The following is a 24,254-nucleotide window of genomic DNA, read 5'->3' as shown; positions in this document are numbered from 1 at the left end:
TGACATGACCCCTTGCTCTGTCCTGCACTGTATATAGAGGTTATAAGCAGTGATATGATCCCTCGCTCTGTCCTGCACTGTATATACAGGTTATAAGCAGTGATAGGACTCCTCGCTCTGTACCTGCACTGTATATGGAGGTTATAAGCAGTGACATGATCCCTCGCTCTGTCCTGCACTGTATATAGAGGTTATAAGCAGTGATATGATCCCTCGCTCTGTCCTGCACTGTATATGGAGGTTATAAGCAGTGATATGATCCCTCGCTCTGTCTTGCACTGTATATGGAGGTTATAAGCAGTGACATGACCCCTCACTCTGTCCTGCACTGTATATAGAGATTATAAGTAGTGATATGATCCCTCGCTCTGTCCTGCACTGTATATGGAGGTTATAAGCAGTGATATGATCCCTCGCTCTGTCTTGCACTGTATATGGAGGTTATAAGCAGTGACATGACCCCTTGCTCTGTCCTGCACTGTATATAGAGGTTATAAGCAGTGACATGACTCCTCGCTCTGTCCTGCTCTGTATATGGAGGTTATAAGCAGTGATATGACCCCTCACTCTGTCCTGCACTGTATATGGAGGTTATAAGCAGTGATATGACCCCTTGCTCTGTCCTGCACTGTATATAGAGGTTATAAGCAGTGATATGATCCCTCGCTCTGTCCTGCACTGTATATACAGGTTATAAGCAGTGATAGGACTCCTCGCTCTGTACCTGCACTGTATATGGAGGTTAAGATGGCAGCAGAGCACACAGGCGTGTATCACATTATCACACCGTCCTCGTCTCCATGACAACAGGTCTCCGGGACCCTCATGACCTCTCACTCCACCTTGTCTCTCCGGCCCCGCCCACAGCGGTAGCAGGTGTCAGCGCTGTCTCCCGTCATACTCCGCGCTGTTTAACAGGTGCTTACGCCCCGCCCCTCCGCTGCTTGGTTGCCTGGAGACCAGTCACGTCCCGCCCGCCGCTCTGTGGTTGCTTAGTAACCGGTCAGGCCTACGGGGCCGGTAGTTAGTGGGACGGGACTATAAACCGCCGGAGGCCGGAGGAGCTCGGGCGCCTGCACTGTACATCCCGGGGAGGAGGAGCTCAGGTACCGATCTCCGAAGGGGGGGTGTGTGTGTGTGTGTGTGTGTTAGTTAGTCCTCCCCTCAGTGTTCCTGCACGGTCTGTGTTGCTCCAGTGATTTGCACCATTAGTGACATTTCAGTTGTGGATTTTATTCCAGGTTCCCCGCATCATGTTCCCACATGCTTTATGCCTCCATTAGCCCTCTGTGTCTGTACTGTCACACACTTAACATTATGGCTGGTCCATACAATCAGGGCAACTGTTACCACCCACCTTTCGTGTCTCCCTCTTTCCTCATAGACTGTAAGCTTGTGAGCAGGGCCCTCATTCCTCTTGTTATTTGTTATGATCTATGTGATTATTGTTATGCTGTAATGTCTATTGTCTGTACAAATCCCCTCTGAAATGTAAAGTGCTGCGGAATATGTCGGCGCTATAGAAATAAAATAATTATTATTATTATTCCTAAACGCTATAAAATGGCGCAAAGACGCCGAACTGCAGCGAGACGCTGGAAAACCGCGAGATGAGACCTGACGGCCGGTTCATGAGTCGCTGCGGCGTCCGATATTACCGTTATCACAGATTACAAGAGATGGCCGTGGAAATGGACATGACGGAGCTGGAAATCGGTGGGGTTCAGTGGACGTGCCGCTGATTCACAGACCCACCGCATCAGGATTCTCAGGAAGCCTCTGTGACTGCCCCGGCTCTATACTGTGGGGTCTGACCGTGCAGTGCTGCCTGCTCCTGGCAGATAAGTGCATGCTGGGAGTTGTAGTGTTCCCAGCGCTGACCTACTGATGTACCCACAGTGTCGGCTGTGTCAGATTCCAGGCCACTCCTGTCCCACGTGTCGGGGTGACCCCCCATGAGTGCTGGGTGCAGTGGTGCTTGTGTGTGCAGCCTTCCGTTTCCAGGGTGCGTCCACTGCTCTCCTCTGTGGGTGTCTGACGTTGTCCCCTCTGCCCGTCTGTGTCGGGACTCGTCCTCCTCATAGGAACAGATGTTACTCAGCGGCCTAGTCCAGATCTTCTCCATCTGTGCTGTCATTTTATGTCTGAGAAGGGGACGTACTGCCCCCCGTGCCCCTGCGCAGTGATAGTTCTGGGAAGAAGCCCAGTGGAGCCTATTACTCCCAACCACCTCTGTTTTTGGAGCACTGACGCTTTGTGACAGCTGAATCGCCCCTGTTTTCCCAGCTGATGCGTCTGTCAGAGTTTACGGCTTCTAGGGGGGACGGTCGCCCCCTGACAGGTGAGGACGTGTGTTCCCATCATGTACTGGGGAGAGACTGGATGTCACCGATGTGCTATGGTCCGTGCTCCAGAGCAGCGCTTCCCTCCCCCAATGTCCCCACACAGGATTGCAGCAGGACCCCACTATGGACCTGCTGCCCCCGAGGGGCATCGTGTATGACATTTTGAGGGCTCTGAGTGATGTACAGACGTGCAGGGGCCGAGGGACCTCTCCTGTCAGCTCAGATCTCCCTTTATGGTGTTTGAGAATCTAATATATAAAGCTCAGTGTGTGTGTATATCCGGGATTGGCATCCGCACCGTCACAGCTACAGCCATAAAGTTTGGCACAGTCACACATCTGGACCCCGAGAGCGTCCTAAGCTATGTTGTGAGGCAAAATTTTAACCCCGCGCGTTCCAATTCACCAAGCAATTTTGCCCCCATCTACATACTGGGGAAAAAGTCTGTGCGCGTCAAGCCCCGCCCCTCATTATGATGTCACAATGGTTGACTATGGAATGGAGGATATGTATGATGGGTATATGGGCACGGGACTATGGGATGGAGGATATGTATGATGGGTCTATGGGCACGGGACTATGGGATGGAGGATATGTATGATGGGTATATAGGCACGGGACTATGGGATGGAGGATGTGTGATGGGTATATGGGCACGGGACTATGGGATGGAGGATGTATGATGGGTATATGGGCATGGGACTATGGGATGGAGGATGTATGATGGGTATATGGGCATGGGACTATGGGATGGAGGATATGTATGATGGGTATATGGGCACTGGACTATGGGATGGAGGATATGTATGATGGGTCTATGGGCACTGGACTATGGGATGGAGGATATGTATGATGGGTCTATGGGCATGGGACTATGGCAGTGGTTTTCAACCAGTGTTCCGCGGCACACTAGTGTGCCGCGACACATGGTCGGGTGTGCCGCGTGTCCGCATGGCTAATTTACATGCGATGCAAATTAGCCATGTGGAGGCAAGCAGGGCGGCGGGTCGGAGAGGCAGCAGTCCCGTGTTCCTGTGTCGCTTCCTCCCTGACACAGCAGTCAGCGGCGCGGCTGGATGACATCATCATTCAGCCCCGCGGCTGCTGTGCCAGTGAGAGGAAGCTGCCGGTGAGGAGAGGTGAGGGGGGTGTGTGTGTGTGTGTGTGTGTGTGTGTGTGTGTGTGTGTGTGTGTGTGTCTAGGTGAGAGGTGTGTGTTTGTGTGCGTGTGTAGGTGAGTTGATGGATGTGATGAGAAGCAATGATGGGAGTCATGGAGAAGGCGGTGATGGGGAGAGGGCAATGGAGAAGGCGGTGAAGGGGGTGATAAGAAGGCGGTGGTGGGGAGAGGGCAATGATGGGGTTGTTGAAAGGGCAATAATGAGGTGGTGGGGAGAAGGAAATGATGGAGGTAGTGGAATGGGCAATTTCTACATGAAGGGGATTATGATGGGGCATATTACTACAAGAAGGTGATAATGATGGGGCATATTAATAAAAGAAAGGGATAATTGTGGCTCATATACTGCAATATAAAGGGGTACAATGAGAAATACTATGGCCATGAGGCTGGAGTACAAGCGCCAGCTCATATACTATATATATATATATATATATATATATATATATATATATATAGTATATGCTGATAATTATGTGGCTCATATACGTGGGACTGTATGTATGACTTTACATGGGACTGTGTATATGTGTGTGTGTGTATATATATATATATATATATATATATATATATATATATATATATATATATATATATATATATATATATATATATATATACTGAGTGAGTAAAAATACATTTAGAATCTATATTATTAACTATATGTATAATATGTACTGTTTTAGTGTCATTTTGTGCCATTTTGGTTGGTGGTGTGCCCCGGGATTTTTTACGTATAAAAAGTGTGCCGCGGCTCAAAAAAGGTTGAAAATCACTGGACTATGGGATGGAGGATAATTATAATTTGTTATAACTAACCACTAATAACTAGCCACTCTTGTCCATGGGTTGACAGTTTAGCCTTAAAGGAGATGTTCTCTACTTATTTAAAAAAAACAAACATCCACACCCTCCTACCGGCCCCCTGCTGCTCAGTCACCAGCCTCCTGACCTCTTCAGACTGGCCCGTGACTGTAGGGGCCCAGGCATCCGTATGAAGGGGCCCCCTGGGTCTGCTAGGTGAGTGCGGAGAGTTTCTACTTCTAAGACCATCAAAGTTCAATTAAAAAAAATATAAGTTGGAACAATCCGTTTAAGATATTTTCCAGGACAACTTTGTACCCTCCTGTGCCGAATATATTATTTTGCTCTCAAAGGGAGAGCGGGACAATCTGCGGCCGGAGAGCGCTGCTGCAGCTCGTCTACAGGACGGAGGGGGCTGGTGGAAAGGATGCCTGCTGTAGGGGGAGAGCCGGGCACCGCAGTACCCCAATACAAATCACACCCATTGTTCTCCCGCAGTTTAAAAAAAAAATGTGTTCACATCTGCACAAAAAATGTGACTTTTTGAAGTCTGAATTGGTAAAAAAAAAAAAAAAACCTCTAGAAACCCCTAAAGCTGCTCTCCATGGTGGCCCTGAGAACCAGGCGAACAGAATGAACGTTTAAATGACAGGAGGCCACAAATGCAACAATGAATCCGACCCATGGACTTGTCGTCTAATCCCGCACATTACATTAGGCCAACCTCCAGCTGTCACCCACTACAACTCCCAGCATGCTGGCTTCTAGTCTGCAGACCACTATGATGCATCACGGGCAGATGAAGGCTCCTCGTCCTGTGCTGGTGGAGGAGGCTTTAGTGCCTGACCTTTAGCAGCAGGCGGGTGCGGTGTGGGCTGAGCCCAGTGTAAGCTCCTTATCTGCCAGTGCAGGAGGTGAATGCTGGAGGGATAGAGGCTGCTGAGGCTCCTGGCGCTGAGGCTCCTGGCGCTGAGGCTCCTGGCGCTGAGGCTCCTGGCGCTGAGGCTGGACCTGCAGTAGGGGTCTGTGCTGCTGATTATATGTATTTTCGCTCTCTGTAGGGTTAGATGCTGCATCCCCCGGCCGCGTCTTACCAGTATATGACATTGTACCGTCAGGATTGTCGTGGTGTCTGTGTGGTTGTTGAGCACATGTCTGTTTGCTGTGACACGTGTAATGACGCCCGATACATTGTGAGGTTTACTTTACTTGATCTTTTTATGCTTTTATCTAGAATTGTTACATTTACCCTAAAACTCACCATTTTTATTATGTTGTAAATGTTTTTGTTTGGGTTTTATTTCTGAATATTTTTGGTGCACTTTTTACAGGATGAAATACTGAAGGGTCTCATCAGTCTCTGCTGTGTTTGAGACATTTTTGTAGTATTTTTTTTTCCCCTAATGAAGTCAGAAGTGGAAGGCTTCATGCAGCCATGCGACGCCGCTGTGGGCCCCCCCCGTCTGTGCCGCTGTGGGCATTATATGGAGGCTGTTTCTTACGGGTTAGTGAGATGGTACAGGTGCTGACTTTCTCCGTCTGGTCTGTATTGTTGGGCTACAGCGCCTCATCTGCTGCCATAAAGGCTCCATAGCTTTTTTCTCTCCGTTATTAGTAGTGTTCCTATCTGTACAGTAAGTTTGGACTTGACTTCTTCTCTAAACCTGTTTGGTGCCGGTCCAGGATTCCTCCATCACTGTGGCGCTTTCTTCCCCGTTACAGACCAGATGATGGCACGACGCCCATCCTCACGCTGACCGTGATCTGTGACTCCGAGTGGAGTAGTTGTCCAGTCGTCTCGTCTGTGGAAAGTGTCAGACAAAGCTCGTAAATTGGGCGCAGCAGAGTCGCAGATGAAGTGATGGGCAGAGGACGATCGTCCTGAAGTCTCTGCCCGTGTCGTCTTCTCCTCTGAGCGCTGTGATAATGGATTATGACCGGGTCTTCTGTAATTCTCACTTCAGCAGAGCCATCTGGAGGGGATTAATGGCCAGAATGGAGAGGCTCTAAGTAGATTGTGCGGCGTCTGCTTATGGGATCAGTGTTCCTTATAGTAATTGTCGCTGTCAGAGGTTCATGTGTTCGGGCGGCGGTATTCCCTAAACTGGTGTAACCTTCATGGGCAGCACTCTGCCCAGACCAGTGAGGGCACGACCTAGGCGAGCGACCCCCGAGGGCTGGATCTACAGGTTAGGGTTATCGCCCCTGTGATGTATGTAGGGGGATCGTGGCGCCCTTCATAAGTGGGTTACAGATCGCCCCGGTATCTTTTGTTTTTCCATCTTATATAAAGGCCGCGTCTCTGTACATGTTAGTGGGGGCGTCGGGATATAACCTGGGATATGATGGCTCCTTGCTTTATAGTAGATGGACGGCCTTTCTGGGGTCTCCACTGTTTTGTGAATTGACATTCGGCTTCTACACCATCCTGTCAGTCCGTGTGGCCGTTGTTGGCTCCAGGTTTGTCGATTTTTAATTCTTCTGTCTTTTCAGTTTTAGGTAATGTCTCCATAGATGCGGCTCCTTCTCGCTGTATACAGGCCATTGATGCATGTGGCATGCCGACTATGGGTGACTGGAGGACTGGAAACATGCCGGAATCAGGTAATTCTGCATCCTGACCCTTCTCGTCTGCTCTTATTGCTCACAGTCTGTGAACATCGCATTGCCTGGCCTTAGCCCCTTTATGTGTGCCGTATTTTTTGGATTATAAGACACATGTTTTTCCCCAAGATTTGGTAGGAAAATGGGGGTGCATTTTATAATATGACTGTAGCTTCCCGGCGGTGGGGCGGCTGCAGTGGAGCAGGGTCACAGGAGTGGGGCGATGCTTTGGGCTGGTAAAGGGGGTGTCCTGATGCTGGGCGCCATGGGCTGTCAGAAAATGTCAGCATTGAGCAGAGTCTCCGCACTTTCCTACTTCCCTGCGGTGGGCTTCGGGGAAATGGCCGCCTCCGGCAGTGCATGGGCACACTGAGTCAGGCTGGAAGACACACCATTTTATTACATTTTTTTTCCTATTTTCCTTCTCAAAATATGGAATGCATCTTATAGTCCACAAAATACAGTACATTCATACCAACTGATACTGAAGCTGAAGGACTTTTTCAGTTGCAGATATTTTTTTTCATCACCTTGTGGTTGACATTTAGTAAAATCCACAAAGGGCTCTATTAATTTTCTTATAAATGTCCCTCCTACTGCACCCACTGAGTGGAGCATGATTCCGTGTACGTGTCCCCCCTGACTGTACAATGTACGGTACACAGACAGGTACATTGTGATCCACTGAGGACTTTACTGCCCGACTGTGACGGTCACAGCACACACCTGTCCTGTACATTGCTAATGCCGTAACGGGCCATGTACTGACCGGAGCATCACTGCAGCATTTACCTGCCGCGGTGTTTTAGATAATGGGGAAGCCCTCAAAGGTTCCATACACACCTGTCATAGATCTCTAATGGAAGTCAGATTCTCTGCCACCCAAAAGGACCTTCACAGACTTTGGTAAGGTCTGTCTGGCCTCATTCACAAAATAGATCCTCCAACACAACTTCTAGTTTTTGTGACAATGCATCAGATAGGCGACACCGAGGCTGCGGTGTATACCTCCCACGGGAGACTCCGAGGCTGCGGTGTATACCTCCCACGGGAGACTCCGAGGCTGCGGTGTATACCTCCCACGGGAGACTCCGAGGCTGCGGTGTATACCTCCCACGGGAGACTCCGAGGCTGCGGTGTATACCTCCCACGGGAGACTCCGAGGCTGCGGTGTATACCTCCCACGGGAGACTCCGAGGCTGCGGTGTATACCTCCCACGGGAGACTCCGAGGCTGCGGTGTATACTTTACATCGAATGTTTAAAACAGTCCTAAAAAATAACCCAGAACCCTGAAGTAGATATTCTGGAGGGGTTTCCTCCACCATTTTGTCTCGCTTGCATTTTCCCCCATTTTCCAGTATATTGTATGGTACAATTATGTAATCATGTAAAACTACCAGTCATCCCAGCATGAAGCACAAGTCCTCATACAGCTGTCACTGAAAAAATTAAAGCTCTGGGGAGCAGGAGAGGAAAAAACAGAAGCGCCAATGTGATAATTGTCATTTGGCTGTGAGTTGAATTGCACTGAATGTGGGGAGATGTGGCGCTGCGTTCAGTGTAGTCGGCAGCACATCTCGTGTAAACCAGGATGCGCTGCCGGCAATAAGAGGAGGAGCGAGCGATCGCTCTGACGTGTCAATGGACGCCTGCAAGGGTCCGCTTCTTGTATCGTCTGTCGGCGTTCCCTGGACAGAATCCACCACCGGCAGGGACCCTGCGGGCATGTGCCGCGTCGTCCAGACGTTCTTACCCGGAGTATTTCTGGTGGTGCCGGTCAGTTTACGCTGTGTAGTTGTGGATTTTCTTTGCTGTTGTAGCACGCAGCAAATATTCCATGGAAAATGTGGCACTTAGTCTCTCGTGGGATTGGACCCTCAGTCCCTTTTAATTGGCCACAGTGGGGAGGTGATCGTTGACCTTCGCTCTTTGTGGCCGGTGATATGACTCTGGAGCGACTGCTTTGAGGTTAATCGCTCATTTAGAACATTTAGCCTTTTATCTCCTGCATGTAAATGCTGCCTCGTCTCATCCGCTGCTGCTCATTCCAGAAAGCCGAATCCTCTCCCGATACAACTCTGAGCCCAGGATGACGCCCTCGGCCCTCCTGCAGCCCCTGGCCAGCGCGGCCAAAGTGTCCCAAGACCTGAACTTCTGCACTGATGACAACGTGGAGCAGTGTGTAGCGTACATCAACCAGGTGAGCTTCCGGCCCGGTACTGTCCAGTGTGGCCAGGCATGGAGACATGGATAATGTTATGGGATCCTCCAGGAAGGCTCAGACTAATTCATCGTGTAGGTGAGGTTCAAGGTGCAGACACTATAGGTTGCAGTAGTGGCCCCCAGCCGTCATCACTGTGAGGGCCACATTCGGACAGAATCGTAGATAACTGTAAATGCCTCAAACTGGACTCCACAGTCGCTATTGATGGCTTTTCGGGGGGTTAAACTGCTGGGATTAGAGAAGTTTGTGGTTCCTGCAGCTGCCTCCGAGTGTACGGAGATGCCCAGTGTCTACGCTCTGCACACAGGGATGTGACTAAGGGTACGTGCCCGCGATCAGGAGATGGCAGCACTTTGGACACAGGGTATCTTCCCTGCATTCAGTCACGTGTTCATTGACCCACGCATCCAACACGTTGTATTGTGGAAATGTCTGTTACGGAGATGCTAGTCTCCACAACAGGAATGGACATGCTGTAACTCCTAATCCCGCACTGCGGTTGAGCTTACGCAGCGTCATATAGAAGCACAGTGGGCGTGGGATTTCTGTAAGTCCAGTCCACTGTGCTTGTCGTGGAATGCAGCGTCATGGGCGCAGCGCAGGTGAGGGGTGTCCACAACCTGCTGCTATTCCCGATCGTAGGCACGTACCGTAAAAGGATGTTCCAGCTCCGCTCACTTCTGTGTCAGGTGAGCAGCGGCATTGATGGTATGTGTACTGACCTGCCAGGACGAGTGCGCCATCAGCAGACCCAGTGGGGAAAATAAGTATTTGATGCACTGCCGATCTTACAAGTTTTCCTACCTATAAAGAATGGAGAGGTCTGTAATTATCATAGGTACACTTCACCTGTGAGAGACAGAATCTAAAAGTAAAATCCAGAAAGTCACATTGTCGGATTGTTACATAAGTAAATTGCATTTTATTACATGAAATAAGTATTTGATCACTGACCAACCAGTAAGAATTCTGGCTCTCCACCATAGCCAAGACCAAAGAGCTGTGTAAGGACATCAGGGACAAAATGGTAGACCTGCACAAGGCTGGGATGAGCTACAGGACAACAGGCATTGGTGAGGAGAAGACAACAACTGTTAGCACAATTAGAAAATGGAAGAAACCTAATATGACTGTCAATCTTCCTTGGTCTGGGGCTTCAAGTGGGATCTCTCCTTGTGGGGTAAGGATGATTCTGAGAAAGGTCAGGAATCAGCCCAGAACTACATGGAGGACCTGGTCAATGACCTGAAGAGAGCTGGGACCACAGTTTCAAACACTACTGTTGGTAACGCACTACACCGTCATGGATTACAATCTTGCAGGGCCACAATGTCCCCCTGCTCACACCATTGTAATTTCACTAATAACCATCTGGTTGATCCAGAGGAGGCATGGGAGAAGGTCATGTGGTCAGATGAGAGCAAAATTGAACTTTTTGGTATCAACTCCACTCGCCGTGTTTGGAGGAAGAAGGATGAGTACAACCCAAAGAACATTGTCTCAACCGAGAAGCATGGTGGGGGAAACATCATACTTTGGGGGTGCATTTCTGAAAAGGGGACCGGACAACTGCACCGTATTGAAGGGTGGATGAATTGGGTCATGTATCATGAGATTGTGGCCAACAACCTCCTTCCATCAGTAAGAGCATTGAAGATGAGTTGTGGCTGAGTCTTCCCAGTATGACAATGACCCGAAACACACAGCTGCGCTAACTAAGGAACGGCTCCTTAAGAAGCATATCACGGTCCTGGTGTGGCCTAGCCAGTCTCCAGACCTGAACCCAATAGAAAATGTTTGGAGTAGCTGAAATGTTGCCCAGCGACAGCCCCGAAACCTGAAAGATCTGGAGAAGATCTGTATGGAGGAGGGGGCCAATATCCCTGCTGCAGTGTGTGCAAACCTGGTCAAGAACTACAGGAAACGTCCGACCTCTGTAACTGCAAACAAAGGTTTCTGCACCAAATATTAGAAAAACAGAACTTATTGTATCAAATACTTATTTCTTGCAATAAAATGCAAATGAATTGTGTAACAATCCTACAATGTGATTTTTCTGGATTTTATCTTGGATTCTGTCTCTCACAGGTGAAGTGTATCTACAATGAAAACTACAGATCTCGCCATTCTTTGTGGGTGGGAAAACTTGCAAAACCTGCAGTGTATCAAATACTTATTTCCCCCATTGAATCTGTAGAGGTTACAAATGGCGCTGAACATGAATTCGTGTATAAAGGATTTTTCTGACTCCTTTCACTCCTGTCGGGATGTGAGCTGTACCAGCGGTGTCGCATCTATACAACTGGAATTACACACCGGTCCTAACGACTGCCAATCATACACACGGCCTGACCGGTGTAGCGGTGACTTAACCGGTGCCGCGCTCCTCCCAATACAGAAGTGATCAGAACCAGAATAATTTCTCCTTTGTGATGGCCATTGTTATCCCTGGCCTCCAGACCCCCAATTCCCCTTAGTAACAGTTATTAAGGAGCGGGCAGGTTTGGGAGAACCATGGGGTCATGTATAGACATTATGCATGCTCATACCGAGAAGCAGAGGTCGGACATGGAGCAGGGAATCTGCTGAGGGGCGCAGCGTGGAGCTCTGCCATTAGGGAACCACTTCTGATTCCTTTTATATGGCGAGGATCAGCCTTAATCGCCCAAAAAGTTCCCTGTTTTTCCCCTTACATCAGTTTATATTTTTGATATCAGCCAGGAAAAAGGTAATCTTCAAAATTAACTGTAGTAATGCACAGCAATGAAACCTCAAGATAAGGTCGACCCTTCAATGTGGTAACTTGCTGCATTCGGCCTCATTCTGTGCATTGTAGGAGCTCACAACATTGGGGTTTCCATCACTGCAAACTGCCCCCCAAAATGGTGTCGGCAGGAGGCTCCAATTAGTGTCCATTATGAACTGTATCCACGAGCTGCTGCAGCGACACAGCCGAGACCTGAGACGACGAGAAGATGCAGAATTGCAGATCCTGAAGATGAACAGCGACCTGGAGCATCTGCAGAGCGGCCACAGCAAGCTGAAGGTGAGCGCCAGTGTGTGAGGCCGGTGCAATCTCTGTGCCTCATACAATAACTATCTATATATTGTGTACCGCAGGATCAGCTGGATCTAACAAAACGAGAAAACGCTGCGCTCCTGGAGCGAGAGCGGCAGCAGCAGTGCAAGCACCACAACCTGCTCCAACTGCTGAAGAATGAGAAGGAAGAGGTGAGGCACATGGGGAGACGCCAGACGCGGCTTAAGGTCACGTGTCTGCAGGCTAAAGTGGGAGTCGGGAGTGTTGTTGGGTTTTGTTGTATCACTAAGACACACAATTCGTGGATGCATACATTACTATAAGCAGAATACAGGCCGCCATAAACGGCAGCTCTTATTGTGAAGCCACTTCTGTTTGTGAACACGTTTCCTCCACAATTCACTAAAATAATTGGTCTTCTCACAATTGTGCACCGGCCGTCAGTACCTGCATATATAATGGACTGTAATCACATCACTAAGAGCACATATAACACAAGTATCGATATCTGTCCTGTGCAGGTGCAGAAGCTGCAGAACATCATTAGCAGCCGCTCCACTCAGCACAATCACAACCTGAAGAGGAAGGAGCGCGAGTATAACAAGCTGAAGGAGAGACTGTACCAGCTGGTGATGGACAAGAGGGACAAGAAAATCTGTAGGTGCAGAGCGCACGCTTCATGTACCCGAGCCGCGGCCGGCATACTCTGCATGTCAGCACGTTATCTGAAGTCCTAGGCCATGTTCACACCTTGGCGAAAACTTCTGCTGCTGATCTGGCGCAGACTTCACCTTTTTCACTACAAGCATGTGCAATCCATGGTGAACTATCTTCACCAGACTGAGCTTGGCCTGCTGCTGATCTTCCAGAGCCGACTCTGGGGTCTGTTCATTGGTCTTGTGCTGTAAATTGCTGCAGATCTTATTTGCAGACGCTGCGGCTCAACACTGATCTCTCCCTCATTGTGTGATGCTTTATTACATCTGTGGATGGAGAAACGCGACGTTGTATCAGGCAGGGAGATGTGGACCGCAGCTGCTCCTGGCCTCTAGGTAGAAGTCCCAGAGCCCAGATATATTCACACGCGATAAGTTAGCGGAGGGTTTTATCTTCGGAGACTCGTTCCCTGGAGCCAGTCTGTTCACCCCATAGACATGCGGGAAGGCTTGTGATGTGACGGAATAAGGAGACTTTGCTGATCTGTCAAACACTAACGTACACTTACTCCACAGCCATCGATGTGTTGAACTACGTCGGTCGAGCTGATGGCAAGAGGATGGCATGGAGAACAAGCAAAACGGATGCCAAGTGAGTAAAGTGCAACACAAAATGGAATCTGGTGGGAGAATGTTCTGACGAGACCTAAAATGATGGCGCCGTCACCTCCGCAGGTCACAGCTGTGGGCTCGGGTGCTGGGACCTGTGCCTCTGTCAGTGGGGTTTACCTTCACACCTGTACTAGCACAATACTGGCCCTGTCGGTTCTCTGCACTTTTCATGCAGCTGAGTGTAATGCAGTTTAGTTTATTATTGGCTTTATTCGCAGGAAAGGTTCCTGATTTGTATCTTCTATCGGTGTGTATTGATTAAGCAGTCTGCATGGGAAAAGTGTCGTCATTGTCTGCTTTTCAATATAGGTAAAAAAAAAACCTTGTATTTCTCTCACCTGTGACAGCACCACGGAGAGAGGGGATCCGCCCTTCAGGGACAGGAACCTAAAGATAAAAGGGCGGTACCTCTCCTCCACCTTCAGTTGGGTTCCTGTCCCTGACGGGAGGACCCACAGTACGGCATACCTGTGTTTGTAAGAAGAGTCCGGATCCGGGGCTGACCTGTCCGGTATGCGGCATCAGGGAGGCCCCTGTCGCGGCAGGAGCGGTGCCCGAAGCCGCTACATGCGGGCTGCCGGGTGAGCGGGGGGAGACGTCAGAGCCGCCGCTCCAGAAAGGAGTTCGTGGACCTGGTGGAAGTGCAGACAGCGCCTTGGTATAGAAAGTACCAACATGGCAGCTGCCCCGGAAGTAGAGGAGCGGCTTCCGGGTCCCTGGAACCGGCGCATGCGCAGGAGCACGCTCCCCGGCCAGCGTGGTGCAGGATGGGAGCGGTGACGTCACGGGGGCGGCAAAATTTAAAATGGTGGATTCACAACTCCTGGCTGGAAACGATCCTGATAATGGGGGATAGCGACCAGCAACAGGAGCAGCATGTCAGGCTGCAGCCCAAGCAGCAGCACCACCAACACCACCACCGGCAGAAGGAATGAGACAAAGATGGCCGTTCCAGCAGTCACTCCACGCGGCGCAGTATGTCAGCGGCAAGGAGCAAATCGCCACCAGCCTATACAGGACCTGACTCCATCTCCCGACCCGGGAAAGAAGGGGGAAAAAGAAGAACAGGGAATGCCCCACTTGCACTAGAGCCCTACCTGTATCATGGGAGAAAAAACTGTGAGTCTTGCACAAAAGAAATTCTTTGTCAGGAGATTCCGGATTTCGCATCCGACCTAAGGGCTGCAATTAAATCAGAGGTTCAGAGTGCCCTCGTATCCCTTAAGCATAGGGATAAAACGAGGAAGAAAGACACAATAGAAACCTCCCAGTCAGACTCTTCCACGTCGGGAGAAATCACGTCTAAAACCTCGGAATCCGGCTCCTCATCCTCAGACGAGGAAAGAGGAGGGCGTCACTGTTTTCCCCTAGAAGAGGTAGACAGACTAGTAAAAGCTGTAAGGTCTACCATGGGGGTATTAGACCCTAGGCCGGATAAAACAGTCCAGGACATAATGTTCGGGGGACTAGGCCAGAAAAAACAGAGTATTTCCGCTTAATGAAATTGTCAAGGGCCTAATCAAAAAAAGAATGGGACAAGCCAGACAGGAAAAATACTACAGTCCCTTCCCTTAAAAGAAAATATCCCTTTGAGGAGGAGGCATCTATGTCTTGGGATAGAGACCCGAAGCTAGATGTTGCAGTCGCTAAGACCTCAAAGAAATTCGTCCTTCCCTTTGAGGATGTGGAAACCCTCAAGGACCCCCTAGATAAAAAGGCGGATACCTCTCTAAAGGGGGCATGGGAGTCAGCAGGCGGTAACCTTAGGCCAGCCATAGCGGCGACATGTACCTCAAGAGCCCTAATGGTATGGGTAGACCAACTTGAGAAACAGCTGAGGGAAGGGACACCAAGAGATAAGATCTTAGATTCTATCCCAGTAATAAGGGGAGCGGCTGCCTTCCTAGCCTGGCTGAATCGGCCGATGAGTCCGCTATCGTCCAAAACAGCAGCACTCTCAAACGCGGCCCGAAGGACACTATGGCTTAAAAGTTGGCCAGGGGACCTACAGACCAAAATGAAATTATCTTCAATCCCCTGTGAAGGGAAATTCCTTTTTGGGGAGATGTCAGATGACAACCTCCAGAAAGCAGGGGACAAGAAGAAAGGATTCCCAAGTTTGGGGCGAGCAGCATTTAAAAGGCCCTTTCGAAATAGGAGGTTTTTTCAGAGGAGACCACCGAGGGAACAAAAGTGGGATGACAAATGAAGAGAGAGAGGGTTCTTCTTTAACTCCTCCCTAGACAAAAAGCCCTCCAAGTGACAGTACGCCCCAGGTGGGGGGGGAAGGTTAACCCTTTTTCTTCCAGCCTGGAGGAGAATTTCAAACAACCCATGGATAGTAAACCTAATCCAGGAGGGCCTAAGAATAGACTTTCTCTCTCTCTCCCACCTCGAAAGTATGTAACAACGCCGCTGAGATCCAGTACGCGAGAACAGGAAGTGCTAGAAAGCGAGGTCCTGGGCCTAGTAAAAAAAGGGGTCCTCCAGGAGGTTCCCCTGCAGGATATGGGCAGAGGGTTCTACTCCCCTCTTTTTCTAGTAACCAAACCAGACGGCACCTTTCGGACGATTATAAATCTGAAAAAGCTAAACGAACCATCAGAGCACGCTAACCTACATGAGTTGATAATTTTACATAGTTATCTAATCTATTCTAGAGCTTTTGTTAAAGTAGTTTTTGAAACGTCAGAATATAATGCTCGGCATTTGCTTACAACTTGCAGGACATATTGCTTTTGTTCTTCATCTTTTGTCAGAAGGTCGTTAAAGTCGGTTACTTCCTACCTCTTATAATTTTTCTTTCCTAATTTTTGGATTTACAACCCTAGCGTGCTCTGATGGTTCATCTGTGCTACTGAGCAATTTATTAGCCATTAACAACTTTTCATTGTCTGTAATGGTGGGATCAAAAAACGATAATCCCACCAACTCTGCATTCAAATACCACAAATGGTTTGAAAATTTGGTCAGGGCTATTTCTGCAATGTTGTTGTCACATTCTTTATAGTCTAACAGACTATGCAAAATACCTAAATCTTAAAATACCTCAATTTGGATTTTTTCAAACTTTGAGTGACGAGCGGCACGGGTTAACGTCGTTTGATCGAGCTCAAATTTTGGCTATCTCAATATCTGGAAAGGGGAATCGTTTTGTGGGGTCCAGACGGAAAAAATTCCGACATCCATTTTTTGCGGTCACCCTAGTGGACACGGGCGGGAGGACGCAGGATCGCCTGGTGTGACAGGTAAGTAGCGACCCCCCGTCCCCAGCGATGTCGCTGGTGAGATCTGCCTGTGTGGCAGCCCACTAGCGACCACTTAGCGATGTACCAGCGATCCTGACCGCGTCATATCGCTGGTGCATCGCTCAGTGTGACAGTACCTTAACACTAGACTCAAACATTCAGGAGTGTCGCCTCCCAGACCACAAAGGAGAAAATTGCTCAAATTACAGCAAGAGCAATCCAAAATCCCTCTATGACATTAAGGAAAGCTATGTCACTGCTGGGTTCCCTATCCGCCTGCCTGCCAGCAGTTCAATGGGCTCAGTTACACACGAGAGATCTCCAGTGGGATGTATTAGCCAACCAGGCAGCTATAGGGGGACACCTAGAGGGTCGTATTACCCTAAATTCAAGAACTATTCATTCCCTAGCTTGGTGGGGAAACCAGGAAAATCTGTCCAAAGGGATCCCCTGGGTAACAAAGATAACACACAGTGACAACGGATGCCAGTCCCACGGGATGAGGAGCGCACATGAACAGCGAGGTGACTCAGAATGTTTGGGGAGATCAAGAACTAAAAGCCTCCTCAAATCAAAAAGAGCTTCTAGCAGTAGGCTATGCCCTGACACACTTCCTACCCCTGCTTCAGAATCTCCATGCCCGCATTCTTTCGGACAATCGAGTCAGTGGCCTATATAAATCATCGGGGGAACCAGGTCCCGAGCCCTAATGGACACATCCGCCAGAATCCTCAAACTAGCGGAGGCAAACCTGCTATCTGTCAGCCCTACACATCCGGGGTACAGAGAATCAAAGGGCAGACTTTCTGAGCCGCACCCAATTACGACAGGGGGTATGGGTACTAAAGTGGTCCATTTTCGGCAGATTGTAAAAATGTCTGCCGATTTAAAAAAAAAAAAAAAAGACACCTTCTGCTCCCTAGATCCCAGGGGGAATCCTCTAACTCTGGACGCGTTTATGCTCCCATGGACACAGAGTCTAACATATGCCTTTCCCCCAATCATGCTCATTCCAGCGGTCCTAAGGAAAGTCAGGGAGGACGGGGCAAGAATGATACTGATAGCCCCTTTCTGGCCCAAAAGAACCTGGTTTTCCTGGCTAAGAATGCTCTCAGTAACCAACCCATGGATCCTACCGGACCTGCTATCGCAGGGCCCAGTGTTACATCCTCAGGCACCGAACCTCCATTTAACAGCATGGAATTTGAGAGGGCACTGATGAGGGACAGGGGATTTTCAGAGAACCTGATAACTACACTACAAAAAACACATCCACAGGGAAATAAGATGTAACTAATATCCCAGAAAAATGAAGCGAACCAATAAATATTCTGTGATAAAATCACAATATTTTTATTTCATGAAAAAAGAATTAAAAAAGACCACATGTCATTTTAAACATAATATACCCCTAGGGGAAAATTACACAGCCCAAAATTTCATAATCCAATTGATCAATATATTAAATATATCATAATTTAAATGTCACAGGAGGTATAATCAAAAAAAACGCTTCCTAATGTTAATTTCAAATATCATTATATAAAGTTAACAATTAAAATAATTAACTCCATGATACACCTCAATAAGGTCTATAATATAGTCTCCATATATGCAATAATTTTATCCACAGGATATTATACAATAATCCAAGCAGGAGACACCGAAAAAATATATACAAGATAGAAGCAGTTGTTACACAGTATGGAATATAAGTATAAAACTTATTACCTTCTCTGCAATATGACCATAAATAGGAGCCGTGCAAGAGACCCCCGCACCCCGAGGCGCGTTTCGCCCTCTTGCTTCTTTCGGGGAAGACCATATCAAATGCAATCCATACCTGAAGCATATCTGCATCACTCCCTTGCAGCCAGATGGAGCAGGTGCAGATGAAGGCCAACCAGGTCTGAACACAGACATCTCAGGTTTGACCTCCACACACTGCCTGACCAGCAAACACAGATGAAGGGCAATGCAGGATCAGACATGGATGCAAAAATAAATAAAGCCTGGGGCAGGGCGGGACTGCCGTGAGTGTGCACAGCAGCCTAGATCAATCACAATAAACACAGAAAAGATGGCGAACATGACCCAGCGCGCACGGCAACAGTGGTGGTCAGCCACAAAACCAATTTGCAACAAAAAGAGAGAAGAGCCAGCACTGCCAGTGGTCAGAACGCATAACATGAGGTGCATATGCACATATCTTACTGCATTCAAAATGAGACATTTAGCAAAATATTGATCAATATATTGAGCCACCCCGCCACGCCAAGGCAATCTCATATGGGGGGTCCTACTCTACATTTTATGGGGGGTCCTACATCTACAAATCTGTAAGGTGGCCACCTGGACATCACCTTCGACCTTTTTCAGGCACTATAGATTAGATCTAGCCTCTACGTCTGACCTGACCTTCGGGAGAAGGGTCCTTCAGGCGGTGGTCCCTCCCTAAGCTACCAATCTCTGAAATTTTCTCCGTGGTGCTGTCATGGGTGAGAGAGAATAGCTTAGTTACTCACCGATAACGGTGTTTCTCGGAACCCATGACAGCACCTGCTTATTCCCCTCCCCTTCACGAGTGTGGTGAGCATGTTTTACTGTTAGTAGAGTGTTTCCGTTTAGGCACGGTGCTTCTGATAAGCAATATTATAATATTGTGTATATATTTCTGTTGTCTAACCTGGAGACCCTCTGATGCTCTGTAACCAACTGAAGGCGGAGGAGAGGTACCGCCCTTCTATCTGTAGGTTCCTGTCCCTGAAGGGCGGATCCCCTCTCTCCGTGGTGCTGTCTTGGGTTCCGAGAAACACCGTTATCGGTGAGTAACTAAGCTATTTTTCCTCTAAACCTGTATTGACCAGCAGACACGATCTCCTTTCCTTACCGACCGCCCTCTACCTACGTGTTACACTGATTAAATACACATGTGACCTGCACAATAGTGAACAGGTCGGTTGGACCGTGTTCACACCACCCAAAGACTGAGACACAAAGAAAAAACACAGTATGACAAACATGCAAAAAAACTCTTGTAAAAAAATATATAACAGTAGACAGCAAGTGCTAGTAAAAAGATAATAAAACAGGGTATTTAGTTCATACGTTTTTGCAAAAAATGTATACTAAGCCGCTCCACCAACGTGTTACACTGGTTGTGGGTCGGGTTCATGGGGCATCAGTGTTGCATTGGGTTGCTGTATTTGTCCTGTAACAGGAGATATTGGTATCAGGTGTGAATAGAGCTCTGCGGTGGTTTTCTAGCTGCAGGCGGCACATAATGTGTTTTTCGGCCTTAGAAATGAAGAGGAGATGTACAAGGTTCTGCTGAGTGACTATGAGCAGAGGCAGAAGCAGCTCATGATGGAGAACGCAGAACTGAAGAAAGTCCTGCAGCAAATGAAGAAAGAAATGATCTCCATCCTCAGCCCGCAGAAAGCAAAAGCCAAGGAGAAGCTGGAGGACGGCTTTGGCCCGGTGAGTGTCCGCTGCTCCTGGTCTCTTCATCCTTCTGTACCTGGTTATGGCCGCCGGTGCTGTAGGTTGTCAGGCGTCCTGTTAACTGATCTTCACTTTCAGGCCTTTTCAGATGGAGAAGATGACGCTGCAGACTCCAGCAAGGACAATCTGATTGAGTTATCGTGCGAGGCGGTCAGAGAGCAGCTGGTGAACAGCATCCGTCAGCAGTGGCGCATCCTGAAGAGCCACGTAGAGAAGCTGGACCACCAAGGTGCGCCTCCATCCACCCCCGTATTCATTACTCGCTGTCTGACATGACGCTACATGTGTGATCTGTCTGCAGCTTCTCAAGTCCGTGTGCCGTCTCCAGATCGCAAAGGCCTAATGTCCAGAGAAGATCATGAGAAGGAGCTCGGACAATTAAAAAAAGAAATTAAAAGCTGCAAAGAAACCATAAAGAACCAGCAGCTCCTGCTACAGGTACGGGTAGTGTGGCCGAATCCGGCGTTTGTAGGATCGGTGTCACTGAATATAACTGTGATCCTCCCTAGTATAACCGATGGTGTAATGTGTCCCGGAGCCGGCAGAAGGCAGAGACTCGTCTCCTCGATGTCCGTATCCTGAATCTACGGACATCTGCGCTTACTACAGAGAACACACGGGCCTTTACCAGCACTATATGTCCTAGAACACTGAAAGCCGCTGCTGGTCTTCTGTTTGTTTCTTCTATAGTCCTTTATTAATGTGCAGCTGATGTGTGGGGTCCAGGTCCTCCCGCCCCCGCATTGTCTCACTGCAGCATGCACAGGGGTATATGGGCTCCATAGAAGTCTGAGCCCATAACTCGTCTGTTGGGGAAGGGAATGGATCTTAAATGTAGAATCTGTATTCAGGGCCCCCCATACACTTTAGATGATGGTCGGCCAAGTTTGGTGGGACCAGCCAACCATCTGACGTTTCTGGGGATCTCCAACCTCTCGCTAAAAGCTCTTTTCAGAGGCGATAAGCTGCTGCCAGAGGTGTCTAAAGTCGCTTTCTCCACTCTCCCCATTGAAAACACACTACTGCTCGTAGATTGCATGTATGGAGGATTCAGGGGAGATGTACCCTCGCTGTAGGTGGGCCACACATCCAGATATTACATATTGCTCTTCTGCACCTTGGTATCACCTCGGTGCTGTGTGGCAGCCATTGTTGTGGTGACGCCCAGAGCCATGGTGTCAGTACACAGCAGGATGGGGGCTGTGGAGCCCCTGGGTGGTAGCTGTCCGTGCACAGCACTGCGCCTACCAGTAAGGGATCTGGTAAGAGTCGCTGTGACGTGGCAGTGGCTTGTACGTCCAGTGGCTTTTGCTCAGCTGCAGAATGTAGAATATTCTATGTGCAGTTCGGGGATTTTACTCTTCTCCTACAGTAACTGTGAATGAGAGCGAGGTGGCTGCCATCTGCTCACTCGCTGCCATCTTGTGTGTCTCCTGCTTTCTAATGGTTTACACTGATCTGCGCCAGCCGCTTTATCAGTAAGGAATCTTGATGTCAGGAAGGCGCCAAACTTTCTGCATGTACACAATGACGAGACTGCTGGGACGATTGGGTGTGGCGGGTTCGTGGGTGCTGTGTATATATGGTGTGCGGCGTGTTCGTGGGGTGCTGTGTTTATAGTGCGCAGCATGTTTATGGGGTTCTGTGTGTGTATGGTGTGCGGCGTGTTCGTGGGATGCTTTATATGGTGTGCGGCGTGTTCGTGGGATGCTTTATATGGTGTGCGGCGTGTTCGTGGGATGCTTTATATGGTGTGCGGCGTGTTCATGGGGTGCTGTGTGTGTGTGTGTGTATATGGTGCACATTGTGTTCGGGGGGTGCTGTGTGTATATATGGTTCGTGGGGTGCTGTGTGTTTATAGTGTGCGGCATGTTTATGGGGTTCTGTGTGTGTATGGTGTGCGGCGTGTTCGTGGGATGCTTTATATGGTGTGCGGCGTGTTCGTGGGATGCTTTATATGGTGTGCGGCGTGTTCGTGGGATGCTTTATATGGTGTGCGGCGTGTTCATGGGGTGCTGTGTGTGTATATGGTGCACATTGTGTTCGGGGGGTGCTGTGTGTATATATGGTTCGTGGGGTGCTGTGTGTTTATAGTGCGCGGCATGTTTATGGGGTTCTGTGTGTGTATGGTGTGCAGCGTGTTCGTGGGATGATTTATATGGTGTGCGGCGTGTTCGTGGGGTGCTGTGTTTATAGTGCGCGGCATGTTTATGGGGTTCTGTGTGTGTATGGTGTGCGGCGTGTTCGTGGGATGCTTTATATGGTGTGTGGCGTGTTCATGGGGTGCTGTGTGTGTGTGTGTATATGGTGCACATTGTGTTCGGGGGGTGCTGTGTATATATGGTTCGTGGGGTGCTGTGTGTTTATAGTGCGCGGCATGTTTATGGGGTTCTGTGTGTATGGTGTGCGGCGTGTTCGTGGGATGCTTTATATGGTGTGCGGCGTGTTCATGGGGTGCTGTGTGTGTGTGTGTGTGTGTGTGTGTATATGGTGCACGTTGTGTTCGTGGGGTGCTGTGCATTTATGGTGCGCTGCTGCCATCTGCAGGATTGTGGAGCATGTTGCATAGAAAGTTCTCATTTCCCTAAACTCTTCCGTGCGATCGTCCTAGACTTGGCGGGGAGGTTCGGTGGTCTTGGTCTTGGGCTTTGTGCTTGATCAGCTTTTAGCCACAGTGTATGTGCGGAGCTTTGCAAGCAGAAGACTTGTTTTCTTTGGTTTAGAAAGGCTGCACAACACCAGGACGGGGCTTTCTGTGTCGTCTTCCTTTTGTGGCATGTGAGTGGGACTTCAGCATCTCAGGTGGCGGCTGCAGTGGTCTGAATACAAATGGCAAACGTTCTCTACCAGAGTAGTGCGACCTCCATTGCTGCTGATCACCGCGGCCGCAGCCTCCTCTCTGCTTTATCTGGAGAGTTTGACTTATGACTATATTTTATGTTCAGCAACAGGTTGTTGAAGCGAGTGATGATGACACCTCCACCCTGCTGCAGGATTGCTACCTCCTAGAGGACCAGGAGCGGCTCCAGCAAGAATGGACGCTGTTCAACGAGCAAAAGAAAAACTTTGAAATGGAAAGAAGAAACTTCACCGAAGCAGCAATCCGCCTCGGCCATGACGTAATTTACAGTACAGCCTGTAGCGCAGAGAAGTATTAAAGCTGTCACTAGGTGGCGCTCCCTCACCACTAATGGGGCATGGGATGGTCTTGTGAATCTGCGGAGTGTCGTGGCCCCTCCGGGACCATCATCTGGACCCTCTCTACCACTTCTGTCTTTATACCCGTTAGTGGTGGTGGTTTTTGGTGCACGGTGTGGCATCTTGGGTCAGACCCTCTTCCTATTAAAGAGAACCTGTCAGCAGGATTGTGCACAGAAACTACAGACACTGTCAGGTCGGCGCCGTTATACTGATTACCCTGATACCTGGTGATGAAAAACGTCCTGTGGTTGTTGTGGAATCTTTATTTTCAGTTTTGAGTGAATGATATTCTCATGCTCCGGGGCGGCCTGTGGGGTCTGCATGTGGTGCGCTGATTCATAATGCAGCCTGCTGAGAGGTCACTGATCCCTCACTGCCCGCCCAATACTTTGCATAATGAATATCTACCTTTTTTTTCTTTTTTAACCCTTCTGCAGCATAATTGTGTGTTTTTATGTGCCAGTAATACATTTTCTTGATGTTACTCAACTAGGGGGGAAAAAAATGGTGCCCTCCGCTCCTGTGCAGTAGCTGCTCTCGGTGTCTATAGCTGTGATAGCTGCTACTGTGCATGCACCGGTGGTGCCATCTTACTGGAGAAGAAAAAAAATCTCTTCCAAGATGGCGCCTGCGCAGTAGTAACTCGGAGATAGCCGAGAGGGATCAGTGACCTGTCAGCAGGCTGCATTATGAATATCTAATCTGAGCACCACATGTAGACCCCCCTCCAGCCCAACCTTAGGGCACGAGGGTATCATTAACTACAAACTGAAAA

The 24,254-nt window shown here is 48.9% G+C and overlaps 1 protein-coding gene across 4 annotated transcripts in view; it reads left to right on the top strand.

The window, feature by feature from the left end:
• The first annotated feature begins 949 nt into the window (after nt 1-949).
• Nucleotides 950-24,254, top strand: part of SSX2IP (SSX family member 2 interacting protein) — a 32,932-nt gene continuing 9,627 nt past the window's right edge. Inside the window, exons 1-11 of one of the 4 annotated variants that reach the window (XM_073544922.1) lie at nt 950-1,106; nt 6,822-6,932; nt 8,986-9,134; nt 11,995-12,204; nt 12,279-12,389; nt 12,720-12,855; nt 13,431-13,506; nt 20,077-20,254; nt 20,357-20,507; nt 20,607-20,716; nt 23,230-23,397. In XM_073544922.1, coding sequence (XP_073401023.1) covers nt 6,887-6,932; nt 8,986-9,134; nt 11,995-12,204; nt 12,279-12,389; nt 12,720-12,855; nt 13,431-13,506; nt 20,077-20,254; nt 20,357-20,507; nt 20,607-20,716; nt 23,230-23,397 — 1,335 coding nt within the window. In that variant the 5' untranslated portion in view covers nt 950-1,106; nt 6,822-6,886. Of the gene's footprint in view, nt 1,107-6,821; nt 6,933-8,985; nt 9,135-11,994; nt 12,205-12,278; nt 12,390-12,719; nt 12,856-13,430; nt 13,507-20,076; nt 20,255-20,356; nt 20,508-20,579; nt 20,717-23,223; nt 23,398-24,254 lie in introns of all 4 variants that reach the window. The other 3 variants (XM_073544921.1, XM_073544920.1, XM_073544919.1) reach the window with 3 other exon arrangements.

Source organism: Dendrobates tinctorius, unplaced genomic scaffold (assembly GCF_039654945.1).
Source record: "Dendrobates tinctorius isolate UK_male_01 unplaced genomic scaffold, ASM3965494v1 ptg000138l, whole genome shotgun sequence".
In the NCBI taxonomy this organism is placed as follows: Eukaryota; Metazoa; Chordata; class Amphibia; order Anura; family Dendrobatidae; genus Dendrobates; species Dendrobates tinctorius.
The sequence above is the reverse complement of the archived record's forward strand: the minus strand, read 5'-3'. Positions and strand labels throughout refer to the sequence as shown.